At 41.5% G+C, this 16,955-nt stretch overlaps 1 protein-coding gene across 13 annotated transcripts in view; it reads left to right on the plus strand.

Moving 5' to 3' along the window:
• The window catches only part of MAP3K5 (mitogen-activated protein kinase kinase kinase 5), a 254,320-nt gene that overhangs the window by 170,546 nt on the left and 66,819 nt on the right, over positions 1 to 16,955 (plus strand). For all 13 annotated transcript variants that reach the window (XM_085025230.1, XM_085025204.1, XM_085025224.1 and 10 more), the window contains 3 exons: positions 6,306 to 6,355; positions 8,836 to 8,931; positions 13,535 to 13,616. In XM_085025230.1, coding sequence (XP_084881356.1) covers positions 6,306 to 6,355; positions 8,836 to 8,931; positions 13,535 to 13,616 — 228 coding nt within the window. The remainder of the gene's footprint in view (positions 1 to 6,305; positions 6,356 to 8,835; positions 8,932 to 13,534; positions 13,617 to 16,955) is intronic.

Raw genomic sequence — 16,955 nt, forward strand, 5'->3', positions numbered from 1 at the left:
AATATATGATTTAGGGAGTTCCCACCATGGCTCAGTGGTAAAGGAACTCGACTAGCATCCATGAGGACGTGAGTTCAATCCCTGGCCTTACTCAGTGGGTTAAGGATCCAGTTTTGCCGTGAGCTGTGGTGTAGGTCACAGACACGGCTCAGATCCCGTGTTGCTGTGGCTGTGGCATATGCCGGCAGCTACAGCTCTGCCTTGACCCCTAGCCTAAAAACCTCCATATTTCGCAAGTGCTGCCCTAAAAAGACAAAGAGACTATATATATATATATATGATTTAAAAGATACATCTCTTAGGGAGTTTCCACTGTAGTACAGTGGATTAATGATCCAGCTTGTCTCTGTGGAGGCTCCGGTTCACTCCCTGGCCCGACGCAGTGGGCTAAGGATTCCAAGTTGCCAAAGCTGCGGTGAACATCTCAGCTGCACCTTGGATTCAGTTCCTGGCCCATGGAACTTCCATATGCCTCGGGTGCAGCCAAAAAAGAAAAAAAGATGCATATCTTAGTTCCAGAAAGCCTGTCAGAATATCGCTATTTCTAGTCCTCCACTGGTATGATTAGAGTTATCATTGTTTCTCGCTGTTTGATTAACTGTGTAGCTGCTACATTTCAGATTAGCCACTGGCTCCTGTGCCGGGCACCAGATGAGGTGGGCTGTGCTGCCCCCAGTTTTCAAAGGAATCTTAAATGCTCTTATTTCTACTCAGAGCCATCACTCGGATAACCCTTTACCCCTCTATATTTCATCGGTTTTAAAGTGTGTACAAATCATCCTACTATTAAAAAAAAAAAAATAGAATCTCTTCAAGATCTAATTCCAGTCCTTAGGATAAACCACCAAATTGAGCAAAGTCTTGTGCAATGTAGTTTTGCGGGGGATTTTTTGGTACTTTCCAGAAGACCCTTATAATTTTCTTTAAGCATCATCCATGCACTAAACAGATATTTAAGGAGTGCTAACTCTGTGTCAGGCAGGAGAGAAAAAGATGTGTACAAAATAATCCAAACTCCTGCCCTCTTGACCATTACTTTCTACTAAAGGAGACAGACAGTAAACAAATAATTAAATACGTGAGTATATTAAATGGTGAAAAGGGAGAAATAAAGCAGAAAAGGGAATCCGGAAGTATATTTGAGGGTAGGGGGTTGCAGGTTTTTAAAATGTCATTGTCAATTTTTTGAAATGTCTTTGAGTCAACAGATGTGGGCTCAAATCCTATCACTGTCCTGGGGAAATAAGGCTTCTCCAATGCTGTGGTGTTGTCATCTGTGAAATGGGATAATAGTAATACCCACCTCAAAAGGTTGTTTTGAAAGTTAAACAAAATAATGTAGGTAGAGCCTATGGCACAGAGCCTGGCATATAAGTGCTCCATATATGGTAACAACAGTAACAACCACGACAGGAATAAAGTTGAGGCGGTAAGCATATGGACTAAGCCCTCACATTGAAACCCCAGAATTTAACCCGGCTCATCTCTTTAGATGGCATGGCACCAATCATTTGGGAGGTTGTTCGTGCTGCATTAGGGAACGGTGATACTGCAATTCATAGTGAGAAATAGATATTTGATCTTAGTCCCCATTTGGGGCACAGAGTTCCTAAAAAAACCCTTGGAATTTCCTAAGTGCTGAGAGCCTTAAGGTGTCTTCTGTTATGTTAATGAGATGATGAGCCAGCCAGGTGATTAGAGAATTGGCACTTTCATTCCCATGCCCCAGAGAGAGGAGCTGGGCAGGAGGCTGAATCATTGAGCACTGGGCAGTGATTTAATCAAATGTGCCTGTGCAATGAAGCCTCTATAAAACCCCAAAAGGACAGGATTCAGAGAGCATCCAGGTTGGTGAACACTTGGAAGTTTGGAAAGGGCGGGCCACCTGAGCCAGCATGGAAGCTCCAAGGCCTTTCCCTCCCTTGAGCTAGGCGTCTCTTCCAGCCCGCTCTTTGCCTGAGATCTATCTGTATATAGTATCCTGGTCATCTAGTAAGTAATATGTTTTCTCTGAGTTCTGTGAGCTTTTGTAGCAGATTAATCAAACCCAAGGAGGGGATCCTTGGAACCTCCAGCCTACAGCCAGCAAGGTGGCATGGCTCCAAGTGGTATTGTCCAGAGATGAAATTGATGATAACTAACATAACTATCTATGTACATCCTGTTAACATTGTTTTAAAGTAACTAGTGTTTCATTTACATTAAAGTATATGCCTACCTGTTCTCACAGGCAGAAGTAGGGTAGTCATCCAGTTGAAACTATAAAAACTAAGAGAGGTTAGGGACATGAACATTATTATCTGGGAAAGGAGATTTTTCAAAAGCTTGATGGGAAAGAGCAAGGTTATCCAAGGACACTTGGAAACAGAATGGGGCTAAAGGAATTAGCGATTAGCAAGGCAGGCCCCGAGAATGAGTGGAGAGCCAGAAGTTATTTGGAAGACAGAAAAGGAACAGAAAGTAAGCCAGAAATTTTTGGAAAATGAGTACTATTTCCAGCTAGTTGTCATTATTTTTCTTTTTCTGGGGGTTCTGTGTTTAACACTGTTAGCCTTATGTTGATTCTCTTATGCTTTGTGATAATTGCAGAGATAATTTTTATATTATGTTAAGAAATAAATATAGTAGGATATAAATTAGTGCATTAAGAAGAGGTATAGATTTAGGCTGCAAATTGTTCTGCTTTTTTACCATCTTATGATCAAGAAGTATTAAATCTGCATTGTCCGCACCGCCAATTACCTTTAGTGTAAAAATATTCCTTGTTCAACAGTTTAAGCTTTATTGGGAGTTCCTGTTGTGGCTCAGCAGGTTAAGAACCCAACAGAGTGTTTGTGAGGATGTGGGTTCGAGGTTTGATCCCTGGCCTCTCTCAGTAGGTTAAAGATCCGGCATTGCCACAAGCTTTGGCTCTGGTGTGGGCCAGCAGCTGCAGCTCCGATTCAGTCCCTAACCCGGGAACTTCCATATGCTACAGTTGTGGCCCTAAAAAAAATAAATAAATAAAACATTAAAAACAAGCTTTCTTAACTCAATCCATTCCCATTGTAAATTTATGTCAATTTCTTTGCAAACCCTAGTTCTACCCATAGTGTATTCAGTACCACTGCCATTTTCCCTGTTTTTAAAAATAGAAGTGATATAATTAGAATGAGGACAAGCAATAAAGATAACGTTGTGATTGTTTTATTAGTTTAGATCGACGGTAATAACTATAATCAAATAACAGGTAAACAACAGGTTCAATAGGTCTTAACATTAAACAGGAAGTTGATTTTTTTTGTTCATAGAACGTTTAAATTTTTTTCCTTTAAAACAACAGAGTATTGCTTTTTGTTTTTCACATATTATTTCTTCACTCAGTATTTTCATTCTAAGATGTGGGATGAACCTTTATATGAGCTTTTATATACTTTACCTAGCAACTTTCAGAGCTTGAAGATTGTACTAAGTCTCAAGAGTTCAGGAAAACTTGAGGAGTTACTCTATGGTCAGGGGCAAATTAATTGAAATCTTAGTCCTTTAACAGTTCTCCCTTTGTTCAATGGATAAAAGAGTTTGAAGAACATCTGCATGTGCACATGAAAGAAAAATCTAGATCTAGGAAGAGACAAGTTTTTCGCAAGATATTTTATAGCGTTGATATTTAGAATTCCTCTCCCTTGAGGTTTGAATCTAAGCACCCCCAGTCTTGGCCACAGGATCCCAAGTAAAGGACTAAGGGCCAACCTTGCCCCGCCTCCGGCTCCAGCCAGTGGCCGCTCAGAGAAGATCCAGGAAATTTATCAGGGGAATATGTTTCCCCCAGATTCTCCGTTTTGATTTTATGATGCTCTTATTCATCAAGGAAGCTTTTAGCTACAAAACTCCCAACTAAAAGTGGCTTAAATAATAAGGAAATGCTCTCTCATATTACACCTTCTGAGATGGGTCATTCCTGGGCTAATTTCAGGGGCGTCACAGTGTTAGGATTCTGAGTTGGATTGTCTAGGTGCTCTTGTTTTTCAACTTCCTGGTCTTAAAGAGCAGCTCCAAGCATCACTTCACACGGACAGCATCCAAAGGACAGGGCCTTTCCCTAGCACCAAAAGTTGCATCATGTGTCCATGCCTAAGCCAGTCGCTAGCTTGGCAATTGAAGAAATGGGCTTACCATGGCCGATTTAAGACAAATCAATGTCACCATCCCTCAACATTGCCACCTGAACCTGAAAGAATTCATTTTTTCTTAGTGAAGAAGGAGAATGGCTGTTGCCTGGGGAACCAGCAGTGTCTGCCACAGCATAATTCCTGCCACCTTAGCTCAGTATTAACTCTTTGTCTTCACTCCTGCTGCAGCCTGGGTGCCAGATGTGAGGCTAACCAGTTCCAAGAAAATGGCGCTTGTGCTTATTGGATTAGGTTGAGTGTTGGTTTGGGCCTTGTTGGGGCTGATTATCACTCCAGCTCTGCCTCTGCCCTTTTCCGCTGATTCTCAGGCTGGCCTAGACTTTTTATCTTACCTGCTGGCTTTGTAGCTCACTAGCACCTCTGTGTGGTGAGTCCCAGTAGCAAGGGAGGTGGGGAAGAGGACTCAATCCGGATCATTCCATCTCAGGCTGTAACACCACTGAAATGGAACATTCTCTGGCAGCACTTGCAACCTTCCAGGAACCTAACATTCTGGAAATGCTCTACTCCTTTCCTACAAACCCAGCTCCATCAATCTGGGAAATCTCTCCTTGGCGGCTCCCAGAACAGGACTGATGGAAGATAGATTGTACCAGGGCTGTCTTATGAGTGCTGTCAGTTGCTGTCTTCTGTGGCAGGTCTGCACACTGCCCCATGGGTTCCACACTCAACCCCCCCTCCTGACCCGGGGGATGACCTTAGAAAGCAGCTTGGCTGCAGGCTCTGAGGATAAGGCTGCATTGTGTGCAAGGATCCTGCAGGTAACAGCTGCAGCTCTTGGGTCACATATTTTTAGAAGGTCACCTGAGGCCAACAGGATTTAGAAGCAACTTTCCAAATTACCAGCTGAAGCTGCAGGCTGCTGTTTTAATTTAAGTCCCTCTGTACACTGGTTAAGAAGGCTGCATGCCAGGAGTACCTTTCTGTGGTCTCGTCCCTCCCTGAGCTTCATGGCAGTGCTTGCTCTTTGTTAATTCAGGTTACATCCCCATGACCTGGCTGATGTGCCTTGAAAGTAGTTTTTTTTTAGTACATCTACTTCAGGTTGGAAAGGATCTATTTTTAAGTTGCATGGTCCTAGCAAAGAACTAGGTGCCGTGGATATAAATTGTGGCGTTTTGAATTGCTTTGGCCAAAAAGAGAGTTCTGGGCCACCTCAGAGCCACATGCTTTGGTATCCACTTCACTAGCCCAGCCAAGACCTCAGCCTCTGGCAGTATTTTAAGTGGGTGGGTAAGAGCTCGTTTTCCTGGCTGTTTTGCATTTACAGAATTGAACTGCAGTCTGAATTGACTACAGTACAGTACTTACTAAACTTAAATGCATGTATCAACTCCTTTATTTCTCTAAAAATATTTATGTTATTAATTCTGTACTGCTGTCAGACGTATCTTTATAGGGAATGCCATGTATCTCATCATTAATTTAAAGACACATGGGTTTAATATTAATTTTGATTTAGCTTTAGTAATAAACTCAAGAAATAACTTCCCACATTTTTTTCCCATCTTGATCCTGCAAATCACCCATGTTTATCATATGCTAATTGAAATTTTTATGTTTAAACTTTAACAGTGTATTGAATTTTACGTAAATTAGGTAACAACACATTGTGGCTGTGATAAACAGTGTATACATACTGGCTGTACTATTTTCTAAAGAAATAGAACCACCATATTAGTTCAAAAATGTAACTAAAGATAATTCAGAAGTAATTATCCTTAAAACCTTGCAGAGATTTTATTCAAATTCGTGTTGTTCTTTCTTAGAACAGAAGTATCGCTCAATTCTAATAAGTGAATTATCTTGGTCACTGGGGTTTTTACTTTGAAAATCAAGGCACAAGAGGTATTAGGTTCATCTGCTAAAATTAAGTCTTAGAATTTAATGAGATGCATTCTCCTAGGTTCTCTTGGAAGCTGTTTTACTGAAGTACGGAAATTAAGTAAACATCACCCTTGTGGCTTAAGAATGAATTACAGAGTTTCCATTGGATAGTTTGTCTATGAAGAATTATGCACTAGGAAAAATTGCTCTGTGTATGTTATTAAAGAGTAATAAAACAAAATTATCGTTATGTTATTTTCCTTTGGATAACTCAACTTTTGTTGTTGTTATTCTTCCCCTGTGTTCCAGAAAGGTATACATGAGTGGAATTTTAGTGCTTCTTCTGTCAGGGGAGTGAGGTAAGTTTCCTTGGCACATTTTGTTTACTTAGAAGATATTTTTCTAGAATATGAATGTTTTGGGTAGGACTTGTAGTCATGATTTAAAAATGCAAAGAACTTCAAGAATCCTTCTCTTGATGAAGATGCTCAGCTTTCTTTAGCCTCACTCTCGCCGTTACGAAAAGATGTTCAACAAAACCTTCACTGTTAGTTGAAGTGACTCTGTATTTGTCACCTACTTATAATATGGTGACTGCGGGACAAATGTGAGGTATGGGCCAGAGTCGAGGTGAAGGTAAAAGTGAGCTGTGTGGGGTCCTTTCTGCTGTTGGATTATGTCGGAGGATGGCTTTTCTGGTCTTTTGATATACAAGGAACTAATCTCTCCATAGATGGATCTACAGCATACATACCATCTATCAGATTGATTTCTATGGCTAATATTCATATGGAAAGATTATGGGAATTCATTTTTTAACAGCTTTTTCTGAAGTCAGCATTAATGAAGTGATCTTAAGGTTATGGTGGCTCCCTTCAGTCAGTTCGGACACTGCCATCATAGTGCTGATTCCTGGAATTTAGAAATGAAATGTTTTCAGAATCAAGAGCCACTGCTTAAGTGCTTAAATACTTATTCTATAGAAGCTGATAAGAAACCAACTCTTGCAAATTTCAAACCAAGTTAGCTGTGTTTACTATTGTTTGTCCCATATAATAGAAATGAGAAAAACCAGATTTCTGAAGGCAAGTTTTGCAATATGCTATTGCTTTTGGCATCGTAGTAATTGGTGTTGTTGGCGCATGAACTGGTCGAGCTGTCTGAGTCACCCATAATTAGAGTTTGCCTGGTAAAACCACCTGTTACCTCATGAATGATGTGAACAGAAACATGCCAGACTGACTCATTATAGAACTTTCCAATCCATGCCTTCTCAAGTAAAGCATTACTCTCTTAATGTTTAATTTTTTAAACCAATCCTTAGCCAGACACTCATTATTTGTTGCTGCAATTTTAAACAACCCATCTAAGAGAAAGCATGGGAAATATAAATTTCACTTTATCATATCTATTTTCTGATGAATCAGTTTTCTTTAATGAGGTACGGAATAACTCCATCACCTTTGTTGTGACTGACGGCATAAACATGGAAGGCTTACATGGGGCTACTGCTGGTTTATATGTTGGGAAACTTGAGTTCCAGTGTGCGACTTCAAAGAAAGCTAACTTTTCTTGGCTTCCTCCTCTATAAATAGATGACAAACTGTAGAAGAAAATCAAGCTGTCAGCAGTTGGGCTTGCTTGCATCAACTTCGGACTTGCTCGGCTCAGTCAACCGGCATTTACTGAGCACCAGCTAGGTGTCAAATGTCGAGTCCTATTCTGCTAAGGATACAAAGATGACTAAGACATGAACTCTGCTCTCGAAGCATTCCCAAAGCAGCAGGGCAACAGACATTTACAGCTAATGACAGTACAGTGAGAGTAGTGGAAGTATGTTCAAAGACCAGAGGGGCAAGAGGAAGTCTTTCTGTTGCAGAGAAGTAGCAAAGGGAGAGAGGATAAGGTCTAAGCTAGGCCTTAAATGATGGATAGAATTTCTTTAAAAAGTCAAATAATGTGCGTTACAAATCAAAGGCATAAAATAGGGTTTGGTGAACTACAAGCAGCCCACAGGCCTGATATGGTTGGCTGCCTGGTTTTGTAAATAAAGTTTTATTGGAACTCAGCCATGTCTTTCATTTGTGTATTGTCCAAGGCTGCTCCCACAGCAAAACTGAGTAGCTTGACCTGCAAAGCTTGATATATTTACTCTCTGGCTCATTACAGAAAATACTTGGCAACCCTTGGCATCAAAGAGCAAGGCCTGACTGGCAAACCCCAAATCGTTTCAATTGCTGTAAAGTAAACAACTTGCCGAGTCCAAAGCAAGTGCTGTTTCACATTTCTTTACTGCTCTAAAATCTCTGCAACTGATGAGGTCCTTTTACTGGCTCCACACATCGCCTTCCTAGTCTTGGAAGCGTTTTATAGTTTGACAGATCTCATAGGACCAGAATCACCACGGTCAGTCAGCCAGCTGATATTTATGCTTTTCCTCCCAGCACACAGTCGAATGCTCCAATAGGCAAGACCCCTTTCCCATGCAGGCAAGACCCCTTCCCCATCCAGGCCAGACCCCTCCCCCTGGCAGGCCAGATCCCTTCCCCATGCAGACCAGACCCCTTCTTCATGCTGAGTGGTAGGACACATAGCTCATGTACTGACAACACCCAAGAGCATCCTTATCTGCAGATACAAGTAGGAGGACAGTTCTCAGAATATGAAATAATCTTAGTATTGTGGTAAAGGGAATGTCACTTTTTCAGGTGCCACTTACAACTTTTTGGTACAAACAACATTGATATCATAATTGGGACTGAATACAAAAAAGCATTTATTTTTCATTCCATGGAAGTATTGAGATTACTGTGAATAAATCTTTTTTTGTTTGTTTCAGTATTTCTAAATTTGAAGAACGGTGCTGTTTTCTTTATGTGCTTCACAATTCCGACGATTTCCAAATCTATTTCTGTACAGAACTTCACTGTAAAAAGTACGTATTAGTCATTGTTTATGTGTTCTTACCTGAAGATTATTTTTAATTAGTGAGTGAGCATGTGGTTCCTATAAAGAATCCATGGCCATGTGCTTATATAAATATTTCATTTGGGTTGATGTTTTATAATTATGTGGCTTAACAGAGAATTTGGGGGCCTGTCTTTAATAAATCAGCCTTTTTCTTAGTCATGATTTATTCTTCCACAGACAAAATGCTAATCGAATTTACCAAATAATTACCAAGTGTTATGTCTCATTTTTAAAGTGCTCATTTATTACGTGATTACCAAAATTTCCAAACTCGAATTCTTTTGAGTAATCTCACCATCATCTACAATAGCGTTCCTAAATCTGGATCATATTAGAATCAACTGGTGGGCTTTAGAAAGTGCATGAGCCCTACCCTAGACTAATTATATTTGATATTCTGCTGGAGGAATAAACTGAGTCAAGAGACAGTGATCTAGAGTGCTTGTCATGGCTCAGCGGAAAGAAATCTGACTAGCATCCATGAGAGTTCCATGTGGGTTCAATCCCTGGCCTTGGTCAGTGGTTTAAGGATGAGACATTGCTGTGGCTGTGTTGTAGGCCAGCAGCTACAGCTCCCGTTCAGCCCCTAGCCTGGGAACCTCCATTTGCCACAGGTATGACCCTAAAAAAAAGAAGAAAAAAAAAAAAAAAAAAAAAAGAGCCAGTGATCTGATCTACACCAATAAAAAATAATCAAGAAAAAAAAAAAATCCATGGACTGCAGTGTATGTTTGTGTTAACCTCCCTGGGTATATTTCTCTTGGGCTAATAACTACATACTTCATGGTTCCTTAGAACACAAGTGACTAATTAAGGGGACCTATGAAGGTTAGTGACAATTTAGGCACCAAAGTGCAGGTAAAAGCCAGCTTGGACTTAAAATTTTGCTGGGGATTGTTCTTCAAATAATCACTATTTGACCCCATTATAATGATTGACACACTAGCTACAATATACCATCATTTTTATCGTGGTACCAAAAAATGTGTATGTTTAATTTACAATTCTTGGCTAAATTTTTATCCTTATTGTTGTAAAACATGTAGTAAAAAAGACTTGGAAATAAGAAAGAATTCCTAGTGCATGTATAGTATACTTTTAGTTACATTTAAATTCTCAAGGCTATATTCGCTTGTTTCAGTGATAATTATAGTTAAGTTTTATGGAGTGCTGACTCCAGACCTAATACCTATTTTAATCTTCAAATAAAGTCTATTAGGTAGGTAATATTAATATTTTTGTTGAAAGGAGATTTTGAAAAGGTTGAATCTTAGGGAGTTTAACTAGCCTATAGTCTTATATAGCAAAAAGCATAAAATTTGGGATTTGAACCAGGCTTATGTGACTCCAGAATCCAAGTATCTAAAAATTACACTGTTCTCCTGTCCCACTAGAAGTGTTATATTCTGCTGAGAGACGTTCATGTTGAAACATTTTGTGTGAGTAGCTGATGGAAGTCTTTACTCCAGATCTTAGAGTTTGTATTTGAAACTAGAATTTATTTGGATCTTTCATCTTCTTCTTCCTTTTGGTTGAACTTGCTTTTTTCTCTAACTATCAAGATATGTAATCTTCAGTAGAGCTCTCATTCTGATCAGGTTTGTTTGTTTGTTTTTTCCTTGTTCTTAACTTCTAAGAAGTATCGAGAGAGAAAGGAAGAGTTAGGAATTAGGCATCATATGCAAACTCCATAGAGAGGCTCCCAGCTCCACAATGGACTTTTGTCTATTTTGTTCTTTGTCATATTCCCAAAGGCCACAACAATTCTTGATTCTAGTAGGCACTAGATGAGTATTTGCTGAATGGAAGGATGGATAGATAGATGTTTGGATGGATGGGTGGATGGATGAAAAGAAGTACTATATAAAACAAAAACTCAGTTTTTTCCTTCCTATTAGGGAAAAACCCAGTTCTTCCCACCATGTTTCTTTCTGTGTGTCTCCTTTATTCCTCCACATAAAACACTTCATTTCTGACATTTCTGGTCACCAGATGTGTGGAGGTTTTCCCCCATAACAAGCAGTTCTCTCTGACACCTGCATTTGAACCTGGAGATAGAGTCAGAACACACAGGTTAAGGGTTCAGTGCCCTAAGACTGTTTCTTCCCCCGACTTCAGATGCCAGTCACCAGCCCAAGTTATCACCTGTGCTTTAGACATACTGGCTATAGATCAGAAATGCCAATGACCTCCTACTTGGATTTAATTTGCTAGAAAGGCTCACAGAACTCAGGTGAATAGTTACTTACGTATGCAAGTTTATTAAAAGATATGATAAAGAATATTGCCTTTGGGATGGATTAGCAATGGGATCCTGCTGTGTAGCACTGGGAACTCTGTCTAGTCACTTACAGTGGAACATGTGAAAAAAAAGAATGTATACATGTAACTGTAACTGGGTCACCATGCTGTACAGTAGAAAAAAACATGTATATATATAAATAAATGATAAAAAGAATACAGATAAACGTCCAGATGAAAAGATACGTAGGGTGGAGTCCCATCATGGTTCAGTAGTTAACGAATCCGACTAGGAACCATGAGGTTGCGGGTTCGATCCCTGGCCTTGCTCAGTGGGTTAAGGATCCAATGTTGCCATGAGCTGTCGTGTAGGTTGCAGACGCGGCTCGGATCCTGCATTGCTGTGTCTGTGGCGTAGGCTGGTGGCTATGGCTCCTATTAGACCCCTAGCCTGGGAATCTCCATATGCCAGGGGAGCAGCCCTGGAAAAGGCAAAAAGACAAAAAAAAAAAAAAAAAAAAGATACATAGGGTAAAGTCTGAGAGGGTCCTGAGCACATAGCTTCTCTTCCTGGGGAGTTGGGGTGTGTCGCCCTCTCTGTATGGACATGTCCATCAACTTGGATGCTGTCTGAATCCCCTACTGCTGGGATTTTATGGAGGCTTCCTCATGTAGGCATGATCAGTGACTTACTCCATTTCTAGCCCCCCTCTCCTCTCTGGAGGATGAGGGGTGAGGCTGAAAATTCAAAGCTTCTAAGCTTGGCTTGGTCTTTCTTGTGAACAGCTCCTCCATCCAGGAGCCCCACCCAGAGCCACCTCGTTAGAACAAAAGATGCTCCTGGTTCTGTCATCACTTAGGAATTTACAAAGGTTTTAAGAACCTTGCATCAGAGATGGTGTCTAAGATAAATATTAGAACAAGAGATGCTCCTAGTGGTCTTATGCTTAGAAAATTACAAGGGTTTTAGCAGCTCTGTGCCCCAGGACCTGGGGGCAGAGACCAGTAGAATTATTTTCTGTTATCTCATAGGTACAGAGATAAAAAGAAGATCCTGAGTTTTAGGTAGTAAACATCTTGTCGCACAGTAACCTGCTCTTCCCCTGGGCTGGCCAGGCACAGCATGACCTGAGATTGATCATCAACCCCTGTTCACAGTGCCTCCCTTCACGTCTGGACTAGAAGCCATTAGCATCCTCTGTAAATGATTAGGCACAGCTAGTGTTGCAGAGGGAAAGTCTGTTTCTTGCCATCTTTTGTTTTGGTTTGGTTTTTGGTTTTTGGCTCTGAAATAGTCTCCAGGGGAAAAGAATTACAAGAATAATTTGTTACTAAAAGAGAGGTGGCGGAGTTCTCGTTGTGGCTCAGTGGTTAACGAATCCGACTAGAAACCATGAGGTTGTGGGTTCGATCCCACAACCTTGCCCAGTGGGTTAAGGATCGGGCATTGCTGTGGCTGTGGTGTAGGCTGGCGGCTACAGCTCCGATTAGACCCCTAGCCTGGGAACCTCCATATGCCGAGGGAGCAGCCCTAGAAAAGGCAAAAAGACAAAAAAAAAAAAAAGAGAGAGAGAGAGAGGCGGCTTCTGTCACAAACATATAAGCTAGCCATTCCTGATTCACATACGTATTTCACAGACCATATTTTGGTCTGTGACCAGGCCACATATATGATATTGAGGTGATCAGACAGAAGATTCGTAACTGAGATCAAATGTAGTGGCAAACATTGTGTTAAAGAGTCAGCTCAGAATCTGGAGACACTGTTCCAGAAGAGAGGTAGTTTTGTCATATCCCATGTAAGATAATGTCAACAGCAGCAAAACAGTAACAGCTAATATTTGTCAAGTGCCCTGTGCTGAGCCCCAGTTTACAAGTTTTACCTCAGGTCATCTTCACAGCATCCTTTGGGAGAAATATGCATTTTCCCCGCTTGTAATTAAAGAGAGAGACTCAGGGAGGTGAGGAGCTGGCCCCAATTATGCAGGTACCGGCAATCTTGGTTTGCTGTACCAGTCCACAGTCTTCACATTTCTATGTGAAATGTCTGGCCTTACTGTTCTAATTCTACAGCTAACATTATCATGTCAATAGTATTACTTGAAGTAAGGCATTAAGTCAGAAGCTTCTGTCAAATCCTACCAACCTGTGTCTTCTTTTTGAAAAATCATATTTTTGCACTGATGTTGATACTGTGTTTATCGCCTGACTTTTATCGCTTGACTCTTTTGGCTCCCAGTTTGGGCTCTGAAGTTACTTTGAAGCATGCTTGCTTCTATTTAATATTTCTTGCAGAATGAGTGACAACATACCAATTTTTATTGTAGGTTTTTTGAAATGGTGAACACCATTACTGAAGAGAAGGGGAGAAATACAGAGGAAGGAGATTGTGAAAGTGACTCCCTGGAGGTAATGACTTTAGTTTATGTGTTCATTTTCCTAAGTTTCTCTGTGGCTGACTTTTCAAAAATGATCTGTTGAAAGCTTTATTGAGGGAAAGTGGTGTGTGTGTTTTGATATGAGTAGCAGGGAGGGGCAGATGGCTCAGCCAGAGTCTGTAAGCTTTCCTTTAATGTTAAAAGCAACTTCTAGAAAGTGCTCATGTAGCAGCAGCGGGTTAAGGATCCTGCGTTGTCACACCTGCGGTATAGGCTGCAACTGCAAGTCCCATCCCTGGCCTGGAAACTTCCACATGCCTAGGGCGTGGCCAAAAAAAAGACAAACAAAACACAACTTCTAGAATTCCTTTGGTTAAAAAGAGCCGAAAAGCAAACATTGGTGAACACTTAGTCAAGAATAGAGTTGGTTTTTTTCTGTCTTTCGTTTTAGGGCCGCACCCAAGGCATATGGAGGTTCCCAGGCTAGGGATCAAATGGGAGCTGCAGCTGCTGGCCTACGCCACAGCCACAGCAACTCCAGATCCAAGCTGCATCTGCGACCTACACCACAGCTCATGGCAATGCCAGATGCTCAACCCACTGAGCAAGGCCAGGGATGGAGCTCCTCGTGGATGCTAGTGAGACTCATTTCCGCTGAGCCACAATGGGAACTCCCAAGAATACTGAGTTTTAGTGTCTTATTTGATAGTGAGTAACTAGGCTTTATCTTTGAGAACATGGATTACCCTCAAGGCAGGGGCCACAGTACCCTCACACATTTTTTATTCTTCTCTGAGATATGTTGCAACTCAGACAGGTAATATTCAGTGCAAGTTCTGAATGACAGAGCTGTCTGTGGTCCTCATTCGTATGCATACGCAGAGAGCCTGAACAATAGAAGATGAGCAGAAGAAAGAGAGGAGGCAGTTGCAATCAGCCCCGTGCTGTTCCTCTCAACCACAGGCCTTTTACTTACTCCTCCTGGGCATAATACCCTGCAGACACCTGTTTTTCGACCATGTCCATTTTCTCCGTCCGGTCTGTCTCCCGTGTGTAGAAGAGCATCCTAGTGCAGTGAGGACCAGTGCTGGAGAGTTTCCAGAGTGCTGACTCCCACCTGGGCATCTTCAGTGTCTAAAGGATGACACTTCCCCAAGCATGGTCCAGTCCTCCGTTTTCTCCAGGCCCTTCCTGCTGTATGATTTGGGACCGAATGCTGAATCCAAGCAATTCTGAAAATTACATTTCTAATGTTAAAGTGAAATCGAAGAAACTAGAGCACCAACCTGACTGGTATACTTATGAATTAGACACTTTGATAATGTTACCTCCTACACTAAATTTTACATAATCCTTAAAGTGGTAGGGTTCCAGTCAAGGGAGAATTTAAATAAAATAACCAGGGAGTTCTTGTTGTGGCTCACGGTAATGAACTAGACCAGTATCCATGAGGAAGCGGGCTTGATCCCTGGCCTCGCTCGGTGGGCTAAGGATCTGGGTTGCCACGAGCTGTGGTTTAGGTAGCAGACACAGCCTGGATCCTGCATGGCTGTGGTGTAAGCCTGCAGCTGCAGCTCCAAATGGACCTCTAGCCTGGGAACTTTCACATGCCCCAGGCAAGGACCTAAAAAGACAAAATATATATGTAATAACCAATTGTTAACTCTATCTATAGTTAAGTTCTATAATTATCTAGCCATTGTACAGCTTTGATATTCTTAGGTAAGCCCAAGGCTCTTTCATTAAAGTTATTTATAAAAAGATAAACCTAATTTGGAAAAAAAAAAACAAAAAAACAACTTCCCTATGCACTAGCTTGCTGTATACAGGAGTAATAGGCAATACTTCCTTTTTTCTTTTTCTTTCTTTCTTTTTTTTTTAAGAGCTACACCTGTGGCATATGGAAGTTCCCAGGCTAGGGGATAGAGTCAGAGCTGCAGCTGCTGGGCTGCACCAAAACCACAGCAACTCGGGATCTGAGCTACAACTGTGACGTACACCACAGCTCACGGCAATACTGGATCCTTAATGCACTAAGCGAGGCCAGGAATCAGACCTGCATCGTCATGGATCCTAGTCGGGTTCATTTCTCTTGCGCCACAATGGGAACTCCAACAGTACTTCTTATTTGTCTATGCTTTATGTTTTCCAGTGTTGTATTTTCTTATTTCAGTGATTATGTTAGGAACCAGATCTCTAGATTTCTACACCGGTGCCCTTTTGACTACATCTCATTATCTCTGTTTTTATTTGGGTTAAATTTAGAATCACTTTATACGTAGCAACTGCCAGGGGAAAAGTTAACAAAGACAATGAAAATGAAATAGTTCCTTTAGTAACAAAGTATAAAATGGATAGACTGGAAAAATCCATAAAGTCCTTTTACAACATCATAAATTGCTGGATTTTCTTTTTTTTTTTTTCTTTTTTTGTCTTTCTGCCTTTTCTATGGCCGCACCTGCGGCATGTGGAGGTTCCCAGGCTAGAGGTTGAATCGGACTGTAGCCACCGGCCTACGCCAGAGCCACAACAACTCGGGATCTGAGCCACGTCTGCGACCTGCTCCACAGCTCATGGCAACACCAAATCCTTAACCCACTGATAGAGGCCAGGGATCAAATCGGCAATCTCGTGGTTCCTAGTGGGATTCATTAACCACTGAGCCATGACAGGAACTCCAGCCAATCTTTTTTTAAAACCAGCGATATCTAACCTTTATTTCATACCCTTCTTTGAAAAACTAAATCCATCTTAACCAAAAATACACAGGGCACAGCCACACTAAGGTGGCCGTGTTAGACAGCGTGGTCTTCATAACTGATTGAATCCACAGGGCAGAGGCTCTGCTCTAGAAACTCCTTTAACTGGATGCATCCATAGGGTAACACCACTTTAATTGCCTTCGAATTGGTGGTAAATCTGGCCAGCTGAGTCTTCTAAGACTCAGTCTCCTAGATGTGAAAGGGTGGATAGGTCACTTTTCAGAGCGCTGTCAGGAAGCTCCAAGTTCAGGAGCTTCTGGTTTGTACGTGGTGGTGGTAAATGGGGCAGGCTTTGCGAGATGCTCTTCCTGATCAGATAGCTCTCCTGCAAGTGCTCAGAACACGCACAGCCAGATGAGGAGAGAAATGCTCAGGTTTCTTCTTAGGAAAATCTGCAGGGTTTTAGTTGGTCTGTTGATGATGATAATCATAGTGCTTGCTCTCTGATTCATTAAAGGGCTCCTAACTCACTTCTCAAGAAAGTGCATGGGTTGGAGTTCCCGTGGTGGCTCAGTGATTAACGAATCCGACTAGGAACCATGAGGTTGCAGGTTCGGTCCCTGGCCTTGCTCAGTGGGTTAAGGATCTGGCGTTGCCGTGAGCTGTGG

The sequence above is a fragment of the Sus scrofa genome, chromosome 1 (assembly GCF_054392235.1).
Source record: "Sus scrofa isolate SSC_HxYL_T2T_F1_AM1 chromosome 1, Sscrofa_HxYL_maternal_Yorkshire_Landrace_v2.0, whole genome shotgun sequence".
NCBI classification, from domain to species: domain Eukaryota; kingdom Metazoa; phylum Chordata; class Mammalia; order Artiodactyla; family Suidae; genus Sus; species Sus scrofa.